The 21,094-nt window shown below is 37.3% G+C and overlaps 1 protein-coding gene across 2 annotated transcripts in view; it reads right to left on the minus strand.

Annotated features, from left to right (window-relative positions):
• grm3 (glutamate receptor, metabotropic 3) overlaps nucleotides 1–21,094 on the minus strand; it is a 52,235-nt gene that overhangs the window by 6,129 nt on the left and 25,012 nt on the right. The window contains exons 3-6 of one of the 2 annotated variants that reach the window (XM_051135651.1): nucleotides 19,421–20,294; nucleotides 6,774–7,849; nucleotides 3,677–3,854; nucleotides 329–706 (exon numbers count right to left, since the gene is read on the minus strand). In XM_051135651.1, the coding sequence (XP_050991608.1) occupies nucleotides 699–706; nucleotides 3,677–3,854; nucleotides 6,774–7,849; nucleotides 19,421–20,294 (2,136 nt within the window). In that variant the 3' untranslated portion in view covers nucleotides 329–698. Of the gene's footprint in view, nucleotides 1–328; nucleotides 707–3,676; nucleotides 3,855–6,773; nucleotides 7,850–19,420; nucleotides 20,295–21,094 lie in introns of those variants that run through there. The other variant, XM_051135650.1, reaches the window with a different exon arrangement.

The raw sequence follows: 21,094 nt of genomic DNA on the forward strand, positions 1-21,094 counted from the left end.
TCTTATATATATCTTATATATGACTTTATATAAGTCATTTTATATCTTGGTAACTGCATATATTATTATACAGTATTTTTGCAAGCAATTCATCCCAAAAATATGTTATATATTTCATAACCATAAGGTAATGCATATTATTTTCGATTATCGAGTAAAATAACTGAATTTAAATGTATTATTTTCTTATGTTGAATTATTGTTTTGTATTTATTACTTAACTATGCATTAATTATTTTTTTTTCAGTTATCCGGTAAAAATTTAAATTAAATAAAATTTTACATTTAATTTTAAATTAAAATTTAATTAAAATTAAATTTTACATTCATTTTATTGACTTTTATTTAGAAGGTATTTGAATTTTAATTGATGAGCAAAAGACCAAGAGAGAAATGAGCAAAAGTAAAATTAGATCAATGCAAAGAATAAATGGACAAAGAGATGTAAAAGAGGTTAGATGTATGATGTAATTATTTATGATAACTGCATATATATATATATATATATATATATATATATATGTATATATATAATTATTTAATTAATTGAATTTTATTTGAATTCTTAGTTAACTGAATTCTTATCAAAATACTCCATGCATAATAAAATATGTTCATATTGTGTTTATGTGCTATCCACCTTATTTTTCAACGAAGAAGTAAGCCGTTTTCTATAAGTGTGTGAGACGTCCGGTTCATTAGCCATCTTAGGGAAATAACGAGAAGAATAAAAAAGTGCAGTAAATGGTAAAACTGTTTGCACTACCCTGTAAAAAAAAATCCCAAAAGTTGTTCCAACTTAAAATATTTTCTTACCCGCTGCCTTAATTTGTAGTGTAGTCAACTAAAATATTCCAGTTGTCACTTAAATTAACATTAAGTAATTTAAAATTTCAAGTTGACTAAACAAAAAAAAATTTAAGTCAGTGGGGTTACAAATTATTTTAAGTTGAAACAACTTTTTGGGAACATTTTTTTACAGTGTACAAACCAGTGTGTTCATAATTAAGATAATACATTAAAATAATATGGCATGACACACCAGCATGCAATATCGAGCACCAAAACAAGCTGTTTTGTACAGCAAAAATGCTGGAAGTAAATGACACCAAAAGCCAGACACATTACATTTACAAATGTCCCACTCTTACAGGAAAAATAAGGTGGATACTGTATACTGCAGCAGTAGATTATGCATGTTAGAATGGTATAGCGAACACAGGCAGGTTTACAGATGGCCAACTTCACATAAAAGGCACCCGAAACTTTTCACCAAGTTCACCGACATGCTTTTCCCCCGATTTGATTCTCCTCTCATCACCTCCCTCCCCCTCTTTTCCCTCCTAGCGGGTGACTGTATGTGATCTCTGCTCTGCAGTGTCTTCTCTTCTTTGCAGTGTCTGTCATGTTATTTATTAGACGGATGAAATGTAAATAAAGATGAAACTGTTTACCTGATCTGTTTTTGTGCTTGTGAATAATGCATTAGAGCAGAAGCTGTTGTCTGCGCACACATGGGCTTATTACCCAGCATCAGGCGGCAGAACGGCCACTCAGCCGCACCTTTCCTCTGGGCTCTTACACAATTGCTCTGCGTGACAATGCTGACATTAAAATCCTCAGTGTAAATTGGCATATCAAAGGGCTGTAATCACTACAAACCGTCTGTGTAAGCACTGCGGAAAGTTCAACACTGACAACCACTTGGCCTTGCGTGTCACTTAGAGCACATTTAGAGCACAAATGAACTGCTTTGCAGCATTTTCTTATTTTGTGCTGTTTCTGTGGGGTTTTTTTGTGGGTCATCATGGATGCATTTTGCATGATTGTGTAACTATATAATATAAGATCATGCCATAACCAAAATCAACAATAACAAACATGCAGTTGCTAAACTGTTCTGAGAGGTTGCTAAGGCATTGTTAATGTGTTCTATTTTTGTTTTTAAACCTGTGTCAGAAAAATATTTGCTCCTTAGAATTAAATCGATCCATTAATTAATTGATTGATTAATTTCAACATTTTCTGGACCCTGGACACTTTTCTTGACCCTTTTTTTTATCCATTTCACATTGCTAAGGTATCCTGGGTAGTCCACTAGACTGCCAAGTGGAATTGTTATTTTTTTTTAATTAAACATTCCAAGAAGTGTGGAAGCCCATTTCCGCCACTGAATAATAATAATAAAAAAGTAATTACAAGTTTTTATCTCACAATTCTGACTTTTTTTTTAATCGCAATTGCGAGTTTACATCTTTTTTGACTTATATATCTCACAATTCAAAGAAAAAAAGTCAGAATTGCCAGTTTGTATTACACAATTATAAACTCTAACTTTTTCCCCTCAGAACTGCATGATATAAGCTCATAATTTAAGTTACAAATTCAGAAAAGCAGGATAAACTTGAAGTTGCATGAAATAAAGTCAGAATTGCGAGATTTTCTCGACATTCCGAGTTTATATCTCACGATTCTGACTTTTTTCTTGCAATTTTGTTTTTTCCCTCAACATTCCAAGTTTATATCTAGCAATTCTACGTTTTTTCTCACAATTCTGACTTTTTTCGACGTTCCGAGTTTATATCTCGCAATTCTGACTTTTTTCACAACATCCTGATTTTATCTCGCGATTCTGACTTTTTCCTTGCAGTTCTGTTTGTTTCGACATTCCGAGTTTGTCTAGCAATTCTGACTTTCTCACAATTCTGACTTTTTTTTTGATATTCCGAGTTTATATCTTGTGATTCTGACTTTTTTTTTTGCAATTCTGATTTTTTTCTTGACATTCCGAGTTTATATCTTGTGATTCTGACTTTTTTCTCAACATTCAGATTTTTTTATTCGACATTCCAAGTTTATATCTCACGATTCTGCCTTTTTTTTTGCAATTCTGATTTTTAATTTCTTGACATTCCAAGTTTATATCTCACAATTCTTACTTTTTTCTCAACACTCCAAGTTTATGTCATGATTCCAACTTTTTTCTCAACATTCCGAGTTTGTATCTCGCAATTCTGACTTTTTTCTCGACATTCAGAGTTTGTATCTTGCGATTCTGACTTTTCTTTTATTCTGTCTTTATATATCACAATTCTGACTTTTTTCTCAGCATTCCGAATTTATATCTTACAATTTGACCTTTTTTTCTCAGAGTTGTTTATAACTCTTTATAACTCACAATTGCGAGTTATAAAGTCCTATTCTAAGGGTGAAAAAACTGGTATGTTCCCAGAATTGCAATTTAGTTTATCTCAGAATTCTGACTTTTTTCTCAGACTTGCGAGTTTATATCTCAGAAGTTGACACTTTTTTTTCTGAGAATTGTGAGATACAACTTTAGAATAGCAGAATATAAACTTGAAATTCTGAGAAATAAAGTTATAATTGCAAGATAAATAAGGAAGGAAAAAAGGAATTTATAAATGATTAGAAATCTCACCTCAATAAATCACACAAAATGTATATAATGATCATCATGAATCCATCCTCAAAACTGTGTTTTTGAATTCTGAATGATTATGGTACACCTATAAAAAGTGTTTATATCAGACTACAGTGTTCTTCCTTAAGACTCATGCAGTTTTGTCTATTAACCATTGGAGTGCCAAAAGTTTCATATTACACCTTCAATGTGTAAATGTTTTAATATATCAGTTTGTCTGTGTGTAGATCTCACCATGGGACGCGTAGCTCGTGGCTGGCCCGCTCACACTAAACCGGTTCATGTTTAACCGATGACTGGTGACGTTCTTCTGAGGCTGGAACATGATGATGTGGACTTTGGGGGCAAACATGCAGCCCAGCACCACAAATCCACTCAGGCTGACAGATATGCACATGGTTGTGGTTTGGACCTGAGAGAGAGAGGAAAACCACAATTCATTTCTCACCCTCATTGTCTCTATGGTGACTCCCATTCATTCCCATAATCAGAAGCTATTAGTTGTAACTATCAAGAACCCCTCGGCTAATAAAGAGGTAGAGCACGGGGGTATAATAACAGTGACATTTAGCAAAGTGCTGCGTAAATAGCATTTGATTAGAAGTAGTTCAACGTCTCCCATTAGCAACATAATTTTCCTCCCTCCAGTTTTAGATCTTCGTGTTGTTCCCCGCGGTCCCCCGTCAAGGCTGCGCTGCGCTGCGAGCAAACAGATAGGAGGACGGATATATAACGCTAAACTGAACAGGAATTTCTCAGCCCAGGGGAATCTAGACCTTCACTAACAATCCAACGCTGTTCCGCTTAAGAAACGATTTCACGGGGAGAAATGAACGGTATGATCTGTTTCAGACTTTCATCTCATTATGACTTATCAGCGAGTTTAAATAAGTTCCCCACGCTCGTACGCTCATGTCCTGCTAAAAATGTGCAAACCGATAAGCTCCTGCTCATATTTTCTGCTATGTAATCTGTGTGAGCCATCTTACAAAGCTGTGCTTGTACTGTTGTGTTTTACTCGGTCGGTTCGTAGCTCTGCATGCATCTGCACTCGGGTTTCTGTATCTTTCAGCTATCCTGCGCTTCTACACGCATCAGCATTCTGCGCGAACGGTCTCTGAGGGCCGCGTCTCTTGAGCAAAGAGCCTCTCTTCGCACTTCATTGACTGTGGCCTAGTAAGACCCGTTTTCGGCCTGCTCGCTGCAAGAATTCCTCTTTGCGTCAGCAGGCCGTCTACATGGTCCAGTCCCTCTCTTGAGTGGCAATGCTGTTTGGATACTTCAAGCTGGATTCATTCTGTGTGGTGAATGACAAGCTCGGTTATAGAGACTGAATCGCTCTATGTGATATATTTGTTGCATCAACGAGCTATTGAGAAGTTGTCTGTTGAGGCTACGTGTTTGCTGAAGATTTAAATTTGTCAACAGATTTCTATCTGACAGTTCTGCTTACTTGGTGTGATTCCTAATACACATAACAGCTATCCGAACAGCAGGCGTCTTGCGGTCCCACAAGCACGGATACAAGACAACGTCGTCTGTTTTGCATGTTAATGGCTTTTTTCTGGTTCCGCTTTTCAGCTCAGATCAGTTTGATTCATTCTCACTAAAGCAGATTAAATCTAGCTGTGTTCAGTTAGCTTCAGGTACTTTAATTTGATTTGAGCAGTATTTCTGCTTATGTCAGACAGGAATGGGTGTAATTCGGTTATCATAAGAGACCTTTTATATAAGAGAAATTTACCTTTAAATTCATGAGCTGGAAATAAAATCGATTTGGCCTCACTGCAAAGTAAGTTGAATTCATTTAAATTTGTGTTGTAACAATTATTATTTTTTTGTAAGTGAAACATTAAGATATCTCCTACCCTCAGATTTGGGGCAGAAAGTCCACAGTGGCATGTTGCTGATAGTATTTTTATTAATATAATAATTATTAATATTAGCTAGTTATCTAATAATTGAAGTTATTAAATGAGGACATATTTAATAATTCTATGAATTTATTCCATGAAATTATTTATTTTAGTGCTGTCAAATCGATTAATCACAATTAATCACATGCAAAATAAGTTTGTTTACATCATATGTATTAATTAGTTATCTAATAATTCAAGTTATTAAATAGGGACATCATATTTAATAATTTTATTAATTTATTCCATGAAATGATTTGTTTTAGTGCTGTCAAATCGACTAATCGTGATTAATCGCATGCAAAATAAAGGTTTGTTTACATCATATGTATTAAGTAATTATCTAATAATTCAAGTTATTAAATAGGGATGTCACATTTAATAATTCCAAGAATTTATTCCATGAAATGATTTATTTTAGTGCTGTCAAAATGATTAATAATGATTAATCGCATGCAAAATAAAAGTTTGTTTATACATGTAATAATTAGTTATCTAATAATTCAAGTTAATAAATAAGGACATCATATTTAATAATTTGATTAATTTATTCCTTTAAATTATTTTTTTTAGTGCTGTCAAACTGAATAATTGTGATTAATAGCATCCCAAATAAAAGTTTGTTTACATAACATGCATGAATTGGTTATCTAATAATTCAAGTTATTAAATAGGGACGTCATATTTCAAAATTCCATTAATTTATTCCGTGAAATTATTTATTTTAGTGCTGCCAAATCAATTAATCTCATCCAAAATAAAAGTTTGCTTACATAATATTTATTAATTAGTCATCTAATAATTCAAGTTATTAAATAAGGACATCATATTTAAACATTCTATGAATTTATTTCGTGAAATGATTTATTTTAGTGCTGTCAAATCAATTAGTCACGATTAATCGCATCCAAAATAAAAGTTTGTTTACATAATATGTATTCATTAGTTATCTAATAATTCAAGTTATTAAATAAGGGTGTCATATTTAAAAATTCCATGAATTTATTCCAAAATGATTTATTTTAGTGCTGTCAAATATAGAACTTTCAGACAAGGCTTTATGAAGCCATCATTCATGTTTTGCCTTGACAAACCTTCCTTTTCTACTTAAAGGGAAAGATCACCCAAAAATTTAAATTGTCATAATTTCATTGCAGAACAAAAGAAGATACTTTGACACTGGCAACTAAACAACACTGGAGCCCAATGGCTTTCATTGTACAGAGGACAAAACTTAAAAGTATCTTCTTTTGTGTTCCACAGAAAAAAAGAAGGTCATACAAGTTTGAAATGACATGAGCGTCAATATGGTGACAGAATTTAATTTTTGGGTGATTTATTCCCTGAAAAGATACACTTATTGTGGTTATACGAATTTCAGTTCACTCAATTAAATTTTACAGTGTTGGACGTACCCTGTAGTCACTGGAGGTGACGTAGAAGATGGGCAGGAAGGCCAGCCAGATGATGCAGGTGGTGTACATGGTAAAGCCGATGAACTTGGCCTCATTGAAGTTCTCCGGACACTTGCGGGTCTTGAAGGCGTAGACCGTGCAGAGGACCACCAGAACCACGTCATAGCTCAGCGACAGCAGCATGCTAGAGTCCCGTACGTTACACTTCAAAATGACAGTCTGACGTTTCTCCGGCGTCGTGAACCGCCGTGTGCCGGGCACTTCAACGAGTAGCCAGACGGACACCAACAAGAGCTGCACGGAGATCAACGACAAACAGATGAACACCTGTGAGCTGGGACTGATGAAGCGAGGCCGCTGAGCCCCGCCCTCTTTCACGCCACTGAAGATGCGAGCAATGCGATTGGTCTTCGTGAGCAAGGCGGAGTAGCACACTGCGAAGGAAGTACCGAGGCCTAACCGCCGCAGCGTGCACACGATAGGCGAAGGTTTTGCGATGAATATGAAAGTCATGACGTAGGACATAAAGACGCCCAGCAGCAGGATGTAGCACAGCTCACGACCGGACGCTTTGACCAGCGGCGTGTCGTTGTGTCGAATGAAAACGACAAAGACCATTAAGGTGCATATGAAGCCAACGCATGCAATCGAGATGGGTCCAATGGCCCAAGCGTCCTCCCACATGATGTAGTCCTCAGGAAGGTCGTAGCATCCGGTCAGGTCAGGACGGGGCCACTGGCCAGGCGCGCAGGGCATGCATGTGAACTCGTCCGGCAGGTATTCGTAGGGTTCGCAGGGAGTACAAATCCAGCAGCAGTATTCGCCCGCTTGCATCTTCTTCATCTCGTTGGGAGCGCAAGGGTCACTGCATTGAGACGTGGGGACGTCCCCTCCCCTCGGCCAGCCGATCAAGCCCTCATTTAGGGAAAGAATCTCTGCCCACTCTCCAACCTGGATATAAGTGAACTTGTCACTGCCTGGCACACGCTGATAGTTGAAGATGTTGTAACGGCCCATTCCGTCGCCATACGCGTCAAACTTTACTTGATTCTCCAAGCCGGCAGGGGAGAACGGAGCTTGAGAAAAGAGTACGAGAAAGACGGAGAGAAGTTAATTCACACATATCAAGCGGAACGAAACACATTATTAACTCAAGAACAGATAGTTCCCTTTATGACTGTCTTTGGTTATTATCAGTAAGTACGTAAACGGCTGCAGGCTCATGAAGCAATTATAGTAGGCAAAGAAAAGTATCATCAAATCTCTAAACAAAATGACTTTGCAATGCCGTTCGACTCTGAGCGAAGAACGTATCGAGGGCTGCTTTCTGTCAGGGTTTATGTGCTAGGTATTGGTTTTTATCGTTCATATGAAGTCTCCCACACACCTCTGTACTGTAGCTCGAGGCTCTGGGAGTAAGCGTCCTTGGTCAGCACATTGCAAAATAAGACACGGGCAAATGAGCACAGAGGAGCTGATGCTTCTGTCTCGCGTTTTGGCCTCAGGGAGAATGATATATTGTGAACCGGGAGAAAAGACGAGAAGAAAATGCCCCTCAAGGGATGATGGTGAAACTGTCACTACTGTTTGTACAAGTGATTATTTTTCTATAGTGGCAGGAGAAAGAGTGAAAATTGAAGTTGTGGAGATGCTGACAGAAGTCGTCGATCTATCTCTCTGTCTCTGGATCTATCTATCTGTAAGAGGTTTGTCTGTCTGTCTATCTGTCTCTATCTATCTGTCTGTCTCTGATCTATCCATCCATCTATCTATTTGTGATCTGTCTATCCATCTATCTATCTATCCATCCATCTATCTATTTGTGATCTGTCCATCTATCTATCTATCTATCTATCTATCTATCTATCTATCTATCTATCTGTCTGTCTGTCTCTGATTTATCCATCTGTCCGTCCATCCATCTATCTATCTATTTGTGGTCTATCTATCATCTATCTATCTCTCCATCCATCTATCTATCTATCTATCTATCTATCTGTCTGTCTGCCTAGTAAAAAATGACAAAGATAAGTAAATAAGTAAATAATCTATCCATACGTCTGTCCATCTATCTATCTATCTATCTGTCCGTCTGTCTATCTGTCTGTCTGATCTATCCATCTGTCCGTCCATCTATCTATCTATTTGTGGTCTATCTATCTATCTGTCTATCTATCTATCTATCTATCTATCTATCTGTCTGTCTCTGATCTATCTGTCCGTCCGTCTATCTGTCTGATCGTTCCATCTGTCCGTCCATCTATCTATATATTTGTGGTCTATCTATCTATCTATCGGTCTGTCTGTCTGCCTAGTTAAAAATGACAAAGATAAGTAAATAAATAAGTAAATAATCTATCCATATGTCGGTCCATCTATCTATCTATCTGTCTGTCTCTGATCTATCTGTCCGTCCGTCTATCTGTCTGTCTGATCTATCCATCTGTCCGTCCATCTATCTATCTATTTGTGGTCTATCTATCTATCTGTCTATCTATCTATCTATCTATCTATCTATCTATCTATCTATCTGTCTATCTATCTGTCTGTCTCTGATCTATCTGTCCGTCCGTCTGTCTGTCGCTGATCTATCCATCTGTCCGTCTGTCTCTGATCTATCTGTCCGTCCGTCTATTTGTCTGTCTGATCTATCCATCTGTCCCTCCATCTATCTATCTATCTATCTATCTATCTATCTATCTATCTATCTATCTATCTATCTGTCTGTTCGTCCGTCTATCTGTCTGTCTCTGATCTATCTGTCCGTCCGTCTGTCTGTCTCTGATCTATCCATCTGTCCGTCTGTCTCTGATCTATCTGTCCGTCCGTCTATCTGTCTGTCTGATCTATCCATCTGTCCCTCCATCTATCTATCTATCTATCTATCTATCTGTCTGTTTGTCCGTCTATCTGTCTGTCTCTGATCTATCCATCTGTCCGTCTATCTATCTATTTGCGGTCTGTCTATCTATCTGTCTATCTATCTATCTATCTATCTATCTGTCCGTCTATCTGTCTGCCCAGTTAAAAATGACACAGATAAGTAAATAAATAACATGTATTATTATTATTATTAGTTTAATAAATTAAAAAATTAATATGCATGTATAAATATTCAACTAACTAGACAGACAGACAGGATGGATAATTTATTTAAAAAAATAAATAAATAAAAAGAGGTAACACTGCCATGTTATTTACTTACTTATTTTTGTAATTTTGACTATATGTAGACACACAAATAGTAGGCTACAGCCAAACCTGGTGCAGTGCGTTTTCTCTGCACAGTGTAATTGCTCAGAGGGTCTCTGAAAGCTCGCTGCTGGATGATGATTCATCAGATAAGGAAAACAGGTTAGAAGTTATGAACCCCATCATTCACAAAGATAACGTCAATGTCAACACCCATGCACTCACGCACCCACTTACACACACACGCAGCTGAGGTGCGATGAAATCCACACACGTCTTGCTGTATTCAAGAACTTCATCGTGCACTGGATCAAATTAACCTTCTGTGGCCCATAGTTCATTTCTTCACAGCTCATCTGTTCGTTCCAGAATTTGATGGCACGCGACCCTCGATAATGTGTAATCATTCCTCATTGGCAGCAGATGTTGAGCACACCCCTGTATTGAATAATCAGCATCTGGTAACAGGATAATTAACTGTAATATAATTACCCGTTACAAACACTAATTGCAGTTAATTAGCTTGCGCCGAGCCTCCAAGGATATGGACGTACCTTTTGTGGGACAAATACTTTACATATAGGATTCACAGAGATCTGATGGAGCGATATCTGTCTATCTATCTTTTGTTCTGTCTATCTCAGATATCCAGTGCTGGAAGGATACATATGGGGTTATGCTTCAGGGTGAAATACATAATTGATAGAGTGATGGATAGATCAATATGATTGAAATGCATATATTAGATCATGTATGGATGGATAGATATGGGATTATGGTTGAAATACATCTTGAATTGGTCATAATTTAATCCAAGTTCAAACTCAATCTCTATTATTCTATGGCAGTCTACCAAATAATCACATTTTAGTATTTTTTTTATTTCATCATCTTTCGAAGCCTTGTGTCATTTAAAGAACATAGTTATATCATGGACAAAAAACGGTATCTACCACAACATAGTGTCGATCAGAGCACCTCTCTGACAGATGTTTGCATGTTTTGTCATGGGATGCTTTAGACACAGATACAGTAAATCAACAAATCAGTCTTGTAAGTCTGACGGTGCCTTAAAATAGCGCTATTGATCTGAACAGATCCGGCAAGAGCAGTTTAACCTGTATGAGAGGAGCAATTCTGTCTATTACTGCTCGACACGAATCACTCAAACTGCTTGTGGAGCGGAGGGACATAAACACTCACAGACCGACTGAGGAGGAACATGAATTTATAATTGACCTCTCTCTCCTTGTAGGGGATTCACAAAGTTGTTTACTGATTTTGACACAAGGCATAAAGATCATCATTAAGGCATAAAGAATATAATTCTACATTACATCGAATGTATAAACGCGGTCAGGAATGTTAGGCACTTATTTTTTGAAGGAGAAAAACACTTTTACTACCTTAATAGTCAGTGATGGGAAGTTCGGATCTTTTTACCAACTCCGGCCTTTGAGCCTCGTTCAGCAAAATGAGCGAATCTTTTTTCGAGTCATTTCGTTCATTTTTAGCAAAATATAATAAAAATGTTACATGTTACTTCCCTAACACCCTTCCCTACTGCTTACACAAACGTTGATCACACTACAAACAAAACAAAACTTTAATGCTATAAGAAACAGAAAAGATTCATTGTTTACCTGGGTGTTTAGTCTATGATTAGCTCACCTCACCTCTAATCTGACAAGTTTTCGGGTTTGAGTCGTTCGTTCATCACGTGACAGCCCTATAAACTCAGCCAATGCAGTGTGAGCCGGAAAAAGAATTGATTAGTTCATCTCTCGAGTCTTCGGGTTCGAGTCGTTCGTTTATCTATGCAGTCTGAGCCGGAAATGTTTTTTTCTGTGGTTTAGACAGCATAAATTAGCATGACAGTGTATTCAGTAGTACAATAACCGTGTAATCCATGCTGTTGTTTACATCCGAGTATGGCCACTATGGCCGCGCATCCGGGTTACTAACCAAATCGTAACGTAAACGATTCCGCAGCAACTAAACTTACGTTTTTAAGTTGAACTACATGCAATTGCTTTACAGCGTATGTTTATATATGAACACTATAAATATTAAAATACAAAACACTATTGTTTTCAACAGAAAAGTGCTAGCTTTAGTTTTTGTCTTTTTTGTAGCAACTTGTGCAGTCTCTCTCAGGTAATATACGCTTGTCAGTTACTCTTTAAGCTCCATGCTAACATTATTTTCCATTTTGACAGAGACACATAGAGTTGGCGATGTGACATCACTGCCGAACATGATCCGCTTGACTCTGAGGTACCACAACATGTCAATCTGGCATCCGAGACGTTTCCAAAATTCAGGGCTTTAAAAACAACATATCTCCACTGTGCACACCTATGCAACTGACAGTCGCCATTCAGATACAGCATCCCCGTCAAGGACCCACACATACACACGCATCCACAGACACACGCACAGCTGAGTTTGACAGTTGTGTTTTGAAGAGCTTCTTCACAGAGAAAGGAGAGCAGAAAGAAACGATAAAGAGGTGTGTCATGAATAGATAGCAGAGGACTACAGTTACAAGATTTGAGTTGAGTTGCACATTTAAGGATTTGTGACTTGCTTGACTAAATGAAATGACTCAGGACTCAACTTGGACTTGTGGTAGATGATGCAACAATGCTAAACACAAGCTGACAGGATCAGTTTTTAGATATTAATGTAGACAAAACAACAGTGTGTTCCTTTTCAGATATTTATAATTTCCTGGAGGACAGTAAATAAATTATATAAGGTGCTTTTTTGTACTGTGACATTACTTTTTTTTTTTTTAGCAGGACAGCTTGGACAAAGCGAGCCACTGATTTGACATTTTCTATACTGCAAACTCGAGACTTGCCTATGGTTTACCACCTCCGCTAGATAGTTGTGAATGTGTTTATGACTCTTTCCAGCTATATAAATGCACGGCAGTTTGGACATGGTGTTGTGAGATTGAGTCGTATGAGCGCAGAGATGCTATCTATGCCTGACTTTCCCACATCGCTGTTTACATGACAATAAATCTTCCAGAGAGCAACAAATACACAAGCTCTTCTTCCTGTGGTGCCAGTTCAGTGTGTGTGTGTAATGCATGTGTGTGTCTGTGTTAATGGTGGGTGGATGAGCGATGGCTTTGTTTCATAGTGTATTATGATGTTGCACTGTGTGTGTTGGGAATGTAAGCAAGGTGAAAACTCTTCTGTAGCTGCTCAGTATCAAATGCTGTTGCTGCTCCGAAAATACACCATCGCTAAAATAATAATCTATTGTTGTGAGGCATGATAAATATTTACTCCAGATCTGTGAATTTGAGAGGCGGCTAATTAGTTGTAAGTGATCTAGTGGTTGCAGATGGAGGTGATGGTTAAATCCCAGCTTTCAGTGTGCATGTGTTTGTGTGGCAATGGTGGGCGGACGAGCAATTGTTTTGTTTCATGGTGTGTGGGATGAAAGTGTCTGAGAAAAGGAAAAACACAAATATTCTATTGTGTGTGTGTGTGTGTGTGTGTCTTGATAGCTCTTTTCCATATTCTAGTGAGTGGCCTACCTAGACATCATTTTGAAGCAACACAGGTGTATCTGACACAAAGGCGACTGTTTCAAAAGGTTAGTAACGGAATTATACTTCCCTCTAGATACCTGTTTTTAATTTATTGTATTTAATTTTGGACATGCATGCATCCTTCATGGTGAAATATAATAATCTTCTTTTTTTTTTTTTTAAATTAATTGAAGTATTTTTACACAGATTACTGTATGCATTATTCAATTTATGATGTATTCATTATTCATTATTAATTTATGTATTCATTATTAATTTATGCTTAGCAGCCTATCATCTCAATTAGCTTTAGGTACTCAAATTATCCAAATATATGTATTATACCATTTTTGCATGCATTGCAATGATATTGCTTAGCGCACTTAAAAAGGACATATGTTTATAAATATTTATATGTTATTTTATATTTTATATTATATATATTACAATCCAAATATTAAATATGTATATTTTAGCAATACACTACCAGTCAAAAGTTTAAGATTTTTAATGTTTTTTAAAGAAGTCTCTTATACTCACCAACCCTGCATTTATTTGGCAGGGTTATAAGCAGCAAATTAGAATATAAGAATGATTTCGGAATGATTGTGTGACTGGAGTAATGATGCTAAAACGTATGCTCTGAAATCACAGGAAAAAATGACGTTTTAAAATCTATTCAAATAGTTATTTTAAATAGTAAAATATTTCAAAATTGTACTGTTTTTGCTGTACTTTGGATCAAATAAACGCAGGCTTGGTGAGCAGAAGAGACTTCTTTAATAATAATTAAAAATCTTACTGTATAAAAACTTTTGACTGGCATTGTAGCCATTTTTAACTTTCTCAGCCTCTTTGATATGAGACATTCAATTTGCCTTTCATTACAAAAAAGTGTACAAGCCAATTTAAGCTCAAACTAAGTTTGAATAAGTTTAAGTACGTTTGCTCTCTGCTTTAAGGCATTCCAGATATATAGAAAGAGTTCTATTTTAGTTTGAATGTTGCTTAAGAAGGCAGTTGTCTTTGTAGGTAGTAGAAAGCAATGAAGATAATGCGGTTTTGGAATACGAGGGCGAATATCAGTGTGTGTTTGTGCTTAGTGTCTAAATGAGTGTGACTCAATGGAAGTACTGTATCCCTCTGTCTGTCTTGCTTTCTTTTTCTCTTTGTTGACAGAACTCCCCCCCCGTTACCCTACTGGATTACCTCACCACTTGATGCCATGTGGCGACCTAATTGCTATAGCAACGGCATGTTGCCACAGTGTGTTAGGGTATTCGAGGAGTCGGGCTCTTGGAGATGTGACAGGCTCCTCGCAGCACAGAAACACTCTGACGCAGAGGGTAAGGTTTTTACACAACACCACTGACAAGAGGAGCTGTCTGTGAATAGCACTTTGTGACATCCAGCTAACCACTTCTAACACTTTTAACATGCAATGAGCTATAAACCGGTCCTGCTGGAAGGAGCTGGAATATTCTTCAGGGCTGTAGAGTAGATGGTATACACCCCAAAATAAAATTAATTAGATTTATTTAAAGGAATAGTTTGGCAAAAAATGAAAATTCTGTCATCATTTATTCCCCCTAATGTTGTTTCAAACCTGTATGAGGGATTTTCCTGTACCAGGTTGTTGTAGTTAAATAAAACTAAAGCTTAAACCATAAAAAAGGTTTGTTAGTTAAATAACTAAAATTAAACTGAAATAAAATATTTGAAAACTTAAAAATTACTTGAAGTAGTTGCAATAGTTAAGTTTAGTTCTCATTTAGTTTAACCTGAGGTACTAAAATTACAACTAAAAAACTTAAAGTAAATAAAAACAATAAAACAAACTATATAGACATGTTTAAAAAACAAAACCAAAAAAACAATTACTAAAACTTTAAGTACAATGAAATAAAAAATAAATAAATAAATAAAAATTCAATGCAAAACATTAATAAAAACTATAATAGTATCTAAAATGAGACAGTTCTGGAACATAACAGAAGATATTTTGAGAAATGTCTCAGTAAAATTAATAGATTTCATTAATAGATGTTGTTTGGTTCAGAATCAGACTCTCTTTTGCTCACCAAGGCTGCATTTATTTAATTAAAATAAAGTAATAAAGTACTATTACAAAAATATTACTAGGTTTATTTTTCAATTTAATATATTTTAAAATGTAATTTATTCCTGTAATGCCAAAGCTGAATTTTCAGCATCATTAGTCCAGTCGTCAATGTGACGTGATTAAAATTTTAATATGCTAATTTGCTGCTCAAGAAACATTTTTAATTATTATCAGTCTTAAAAACCTGATATTCATGTATAATCATGTTTTCAACATTATTATCAATGTTTAAAACTTAAAACTGCATAATATTTTTGTGGAAACCTTGTATGTATTATTAAATTGTTCAGTTTACTCAATATTTGTGTGTGCTATTCATGTTAATGCTTATTAGAATGCAGTTCTATCAAAAAAACATCTTTTATGTTCCACAAAAAACAAGAAGGAAAAATAGGTTTGCAACAGCATGAGGGTGTGCACTGCAAATGATAACAGAATGTTGATTTTTTAGGTGAAAAACTCGACTCCAATCTCTCAGCTCGCTCGGTTTCGGAACAGAGCAAATGTTAATATCAAGTGTAAACGGGCTGCCACTGGTCATACAGAAAGCCAAAAGGTGTGCATCCGAGTTCTGAAACCCAGGCAAACGAATGTAGTGTGAAAGCACCTTTAGAAATAATAGGCTCTCCACAGATAGAAAGGAAGCTAGAGAAGGGGCAGCTGTGTGAACTTTGTGAGTCAGAATGCTGGGAAGCGCAGAGGGACTTAATTCTTCACTGTAGGGAGGAGAATGTGAACTGTAAATCCTTCTGGGCTTCTCTTCTCATCTCTTCCATCTTTCCTCCGTTTCTATCTTTCTCCATGGCAGATCATCTATACCAACACCCTCCTTTTGATTCCAAGCACATCTATGTTCATTCTCCCTCCACAAGCTCCTCCATTCTGTCTTTTCTGTCTCTCTCTCTCTACCTCCATCTCCTCTGTCTGCATGATGATGACGTTTTTTTTCTCCCTCCTGTTCTCCTGCATGGCTTGCCTCCTGCCTCCCTCTCAATCGCCCCAGACAGCAAACCCCACACGTCTTTGATTCTGCGCTTGAAAAATGAAGATGGTGAACTTCAAAGAGAATGTTCTTCTGCTGATGCGTACCAGCCCACTCAACCTCTCTCCCGTCATTTTATCTGCCCGATCTTTCTCTCTCTCTCTTTCTCTCTCTCTCTTTCCATCTGTCTTTGTGTCTGTTTCTCTCTTTTCTGTGTGTGAAACTAGCGCTGCCTCCCTCTGTTGCTCTGTCTTTCATACATACACATGCACACATATGCACTGTACAAAAAGTATTGTGGCAGTACAGTGATCGTAGCAGATGGTAAAAGCATGATATTTTAATATACAACATGTAGGCTGTGTGGCACAATAATTTGTGTCTTAACAAATATCTGTCTATCTATCTATCTATCTATATATATATATATATATATATATATATATAGTAGTTCTTTCTGGTTCTCGAATCTGATTGGCTGAGAGATTTTCCAGTGGTGCAATATTCTAGTGATAACAGAACTCCAACTGTTTCACCATTTGTATGACTTCGCTTGAGGTATTTCTCACAGCGAGTGTCATGGCGGATGCTTAAATCCACTAAAATTTTATAAATAATACTGTTTTTGTTTCACGGAATGTAGTTTTATGAGTTTTTATAGGCGAGAGTGTAATTGTTTAGACTTCAAATATGTGATATGAAAATTTGCTTCAATGTTTTCTGAGATGTGAGCTCCAGGGCGTCATTGGCCATTCAGAGCTCATCAACTCACAGAGAGCAGGCTTACCTCGGCCAGATCTCATGGAATTTGCTCCTGGCTCTGATGTCTCTATAGTGGTTAAACATGAGATAAAATTTATTTTGGGTAAATCTAACTGGCAGTCTTTGGTCTCTTTCATCTATTATTTGTTCCAGAGCAAATATTTATGGCTGAGTGCCAAGTCTCATAACGTTACATCTTATATATATATATATATACATATATTTCAATCCATATATATGTAGTCCAGTCCAGTTGGTGACGAGTGCGCTCCAGTCTGGCAGCAGAGCAGGGGATCCAGAACAAAAATGAAACTGTCATGAATGTTTTCCTATGCGTTTGACTACGCACAGTCAAGTACACAGAAGCTACAACGATGTATTACACCACACTGAATAGCTCCACAACAGTATTGCTTGAATTTCCTAATGAAATGGACAGAATGTGAAATCTGAGACTTTGTTTCATATCAGAAGTAACACAAAGCCTAGCCTATTGCTATTTATTGGAAGGAAGAGGCACTATGCACTGTTCATTCATCAGCTGAAAACAGCATAGACCATAGTTTGTTGTTTTTAAACACTACGTGTCGTCCTGTAGGTTCATGAGTAAAAATGAAAATGTGTTATTCTAATTCAAATATGAAAATTAAGATGACGGGTAATAATAGATTATGACAGAATTTTTATGACCCTGTCCATCAAAATAACGTCTAGCGCAACCTCTGATATATATATATATATATATGTGTGTGTGTGTATATATATATATATATATATATATATATATATAAAAATATATAAATAATTTATCAAAAGTAACAGTAAAAATATTTAAAATGTCACAAACCATTTCTATTTTCAAATTTCCATAATAAATATTATGCTGCACAACTGTTTTCAAAATTATTAATATTACAAATATTACAAAATTCTGCTATTCCATCATAGGAATAAATAAAATTTGAAAATGTGTGTAGTTTAAAATTAGAAAACGGTTATTTTAAATTGTAATATTTCAGAATTGTTTTTTTTTTTTTTAACTGTATTTTTGATTAAATAAATGCAACCCTTGTGGGCATATGAGTTGTATTTATTATTATTATTATTATTATTTTTAATTAAATGTACATATTAATTTCTGATCCATAGTACATCCTTTAAAAAAAAGTACTAACCATGGTATTTTGGGATTTTACTTTGGTACGACCAGGTATTGTAGATATGGTACCATGAACTTTAGTACTATGGTATATTTCAAAATACCACAGTGTCACCATCTGATATTACCACGGTACTATAGTACCGCCACAGTATTTAATGTAAGGGTATGGTGTGCTATAGACCATGGCATTTATTTACATCACTCTGCAGCCTCTTTCTTCTCACATTAAGCTCAAATCAATATTTAATGTTCATTTATTTATTTATTTGGCAAGTACTCGTGTAATCAACTAAATTATGCACAGTCTGCTGGTCATTATTGCAAAATAACCCCCTTCAGGATGATATAAGACCACTCTGTTTCAAGTGAGGGTCTTGATTACCAGTCGAGGTTTATTTTGCATCTCTACGTTATCCCTTATGTATTCATTACGCGCAGCTTATGTATAATGTAATTGTGCTGCTGTTCCCAACGTCTCTGTTTGGCGTCGTCAGAATTCTCTGCATCTTTTCCTCCTCTAAACTTCGAGCTATCGTTTGCTCTCTCCCTCTGCGAGTTTGTCTTTGAATGTGTTTGTGCACAGTCACAGATAAGTGCGGCATAATCCCATCTACTTGCCACGCCAACCTGAGCGTGCTGAGCACTTTTACATAGTTTATTTTTACCTGCCTCTCTCTCCTTCAGCTGTCAGTCAACGCCGAGCTCTCAGCGGCGCTGACAGAAGACGCTCGACTCCTGCCTCATTCTCCCAGCCGCAATCAAGACACACAGAGTCTCTAATTACAGAGCCTGTAAACCTGTCGTTTCAGAACCACGGAGTGACACAGATACGCCGCGAACAACGTAAACTCGTGAGGAGAAAAACAAAGCAGGTTACCTCTAAAGTTGACGTGAAGTAGAAAGTCCCGGTAGAGTTTCCTGCCGTCGAGACTCCGCATGGCCTCGCACAAGCGTGTGGTGTTGGCGCAAAGAGTCCGTTGCATTCGATGCAAGGCGTGAGCCATGGCGTACACGGCATTTACGACAAACATGATCTTTGATTCAGGCTCAAAATTTGACTTGTCGATAGCCAGTTCTGGGTCACAAGGTGGCTTTGGGGTTCCCGCCCCTGCTGACGAAGCACCGCCTAACGAACACTGAAACTTTTGTTCCCAGAAGTCTTTGAACCAAGGGTTGCGGTGATTATTAAGAGGTGTGAGGGTCTGGAAGTAGCGGTTGAAGTCTGGTATAGGATGAGCCGCAAGCTCCAGTGTGATTGCACCATCTGCCGTGAATTCGTTCCCTTTGACGATGCTCTCTTGCGCCCCCCATCCGTCACTCGCCACCCAGAGGAATGATGCATTGAGGCGGGCGGCAGCAGCAATGAGTTCCCGTGCATCATCACTTCGCAAAAACAGCACTGCCACACGGGCCGTGGGCTTTTGTAGAAGCTGACGAACCACAGCCTCATACGAAGAGCGCTTTGCGCTCGACCGTCCTACTTTTTCTGAAGTTGCAATGCAGATGTTTCGTAAACGGGCTTGTTGCTCGAAGGCTTCGATTCCTGTTTCTCCGTAGTCACCCTCTGAGGCAACGGTGGAAACGTAGGTCCAGTTAAAGGCACGCAGGATCTCCGCCATGGCCTTGGCCTGGTAGAAGTCTGGCGGGACGGTGCGTGCAAAGTAATCGTAGCGAGATTTGTCGCTGAGTTTGGCACTGGTACTGGCGTAGCTGATCTGAGGGATCTGAAATAGCCGCAGCAGGTTGGCAACCTGGGAGAAACAGACACACAAACATATACAGCATCACAAACCTTGTTTCGATCAATAAGTCAGCACCTTATGAATTAATTATCCAAAGTCTATGATACATAAAATATTCTTTTTTTAGTCATTTGATTGGATCAAGCCACATTAGCCCAATTAAGAGGACGCTAGGCAGTCTCAGCAGGGCTGAGCAGTGTGGAAATGTTTCTCTTTGGTGGGACGCAGCTTGGCTCTTCCATATCACACATCCCACGCTCAGAAATGTACAGGATAACGTCTCTTTTCCTGCATAACACTGACACTGGCATGCACAATGACAGCCCGCAGCTCTGATTCAAATCTTTACGTCAAAGCTAGGACAAAACCTACAGCTCGGACTGTTGTATGCAAGGCTTTTTTTTGTGTTTTGGGATGCTACACTCTAAAAAATCAAGGTTCTTTATTGGCATTGATGGTTCCATGAAGAACCTTGAACATCCATGGAACCTTTCAAATGCAGTATAGATTCTTTATAGTTCAAATAGGTTCTTTAAATTTTTAAAATTTTCTTCAAAATAGTTGCTGACACTTCAGGTGTAAGTAGCCATTAAAGTCAACTAGAAGAATAACCATTTCAGTTGGCGACAATAGTCTTGTGGGTAGTGCTCCGACAAAAGCGCTGTTGCGCTTCGGGCATCACAAGTTCGAGTCCCAGTTTGAGGACCTTTCTCATTCCTGTCCCCTTTTCTCTGTTTCACTTCGCTGCCTGTCATTCCTCTACTCTCCTATCAATATAAAGGCAAAAATGGCAAAAACAAAATCGCAAT

This window comes from Labeo rohita, chromosome 18, assembly GCF_022985175.1.
Source record: "Labeo rohita strain BAU-BD-2019 chromosome 18, IGBB_LRoh.1.0, whole genome shotgun sequence".
NCBI lineage: Eukaryota > Metazoa > Chordata > Actinopteri > Cypriniformes > Cyprinidae > Labeo > Labeo rohita.